This window comes from Cystoisospora suis, assembly GCF_002600585.1.
Source record: "Cystoisospora suis strain Wien I chromosome Unknown contig_10939, whole genome shotgun sequence".
Taxonomy (NCBI): Eukaryota; Apicomplexa; class Conoidasida; order Eucoccidiorida; family Sarcocystidae; genus Cystoisospora; species Cystoisospora suis.
In genome coordinates this window covers 1-283 of record NW_027163711.1, presented here as the reverse complement: position 1 = coordinate 283, position 283 = coordinate 1, and the positions used below count along the sequence as shown (strand labels likewise).

At 61.8% G+C, this 283-nt stretch overlaps 1 protein-coding gene across 1 annotated transcript in view; it reads right to left on the bottom strand.

Annotated features, from left to right (window-relative positions):
• The window catches only part of CSUI_011338 (rna recognition motif-containing protein), a gene marked incomplete at its 5' end in the record, with an annotated part of 2174 nt that extends 1891 nt beyond the window's left edge, over positions 1-283 (bottom strand). The window contains one exon of the mRNA XM_068071438.1: positions 17-283. Within this exon, the coding sequence (XP_067916583.1) occupies positions 17-283 (267 nt within the window). The remainder of the gene's footprint in view (positions 1-16) is intronic.

Here is a 283-nt window from a genome sequence, read left to right as displayed (position 1 = left end):
GTTAAAGCACTCGTACTCCCCCCCCCTATCGTGCCTGCAGAGGGGGGGATGCCACTGGCACCTGCTGCTGGAGATGAAGAGACACCTGGGAGGCCAGGAGTTGAAAGAATATGCGCACCCCCTGGGGAAGCCGTAGTCCCTGCTGCTAGCAGAGGGGGGGGAGGAGCGGGTGTGGGGGTAGTAGCAGTAGTCGTAGTATGGAGGAGATGATTGGCAGCTACGGCAGCCGCAGCTGCTGCTGTGGAATGTGGCTGTTGAAGGCCTTGGCCCAATACCCCCCCCC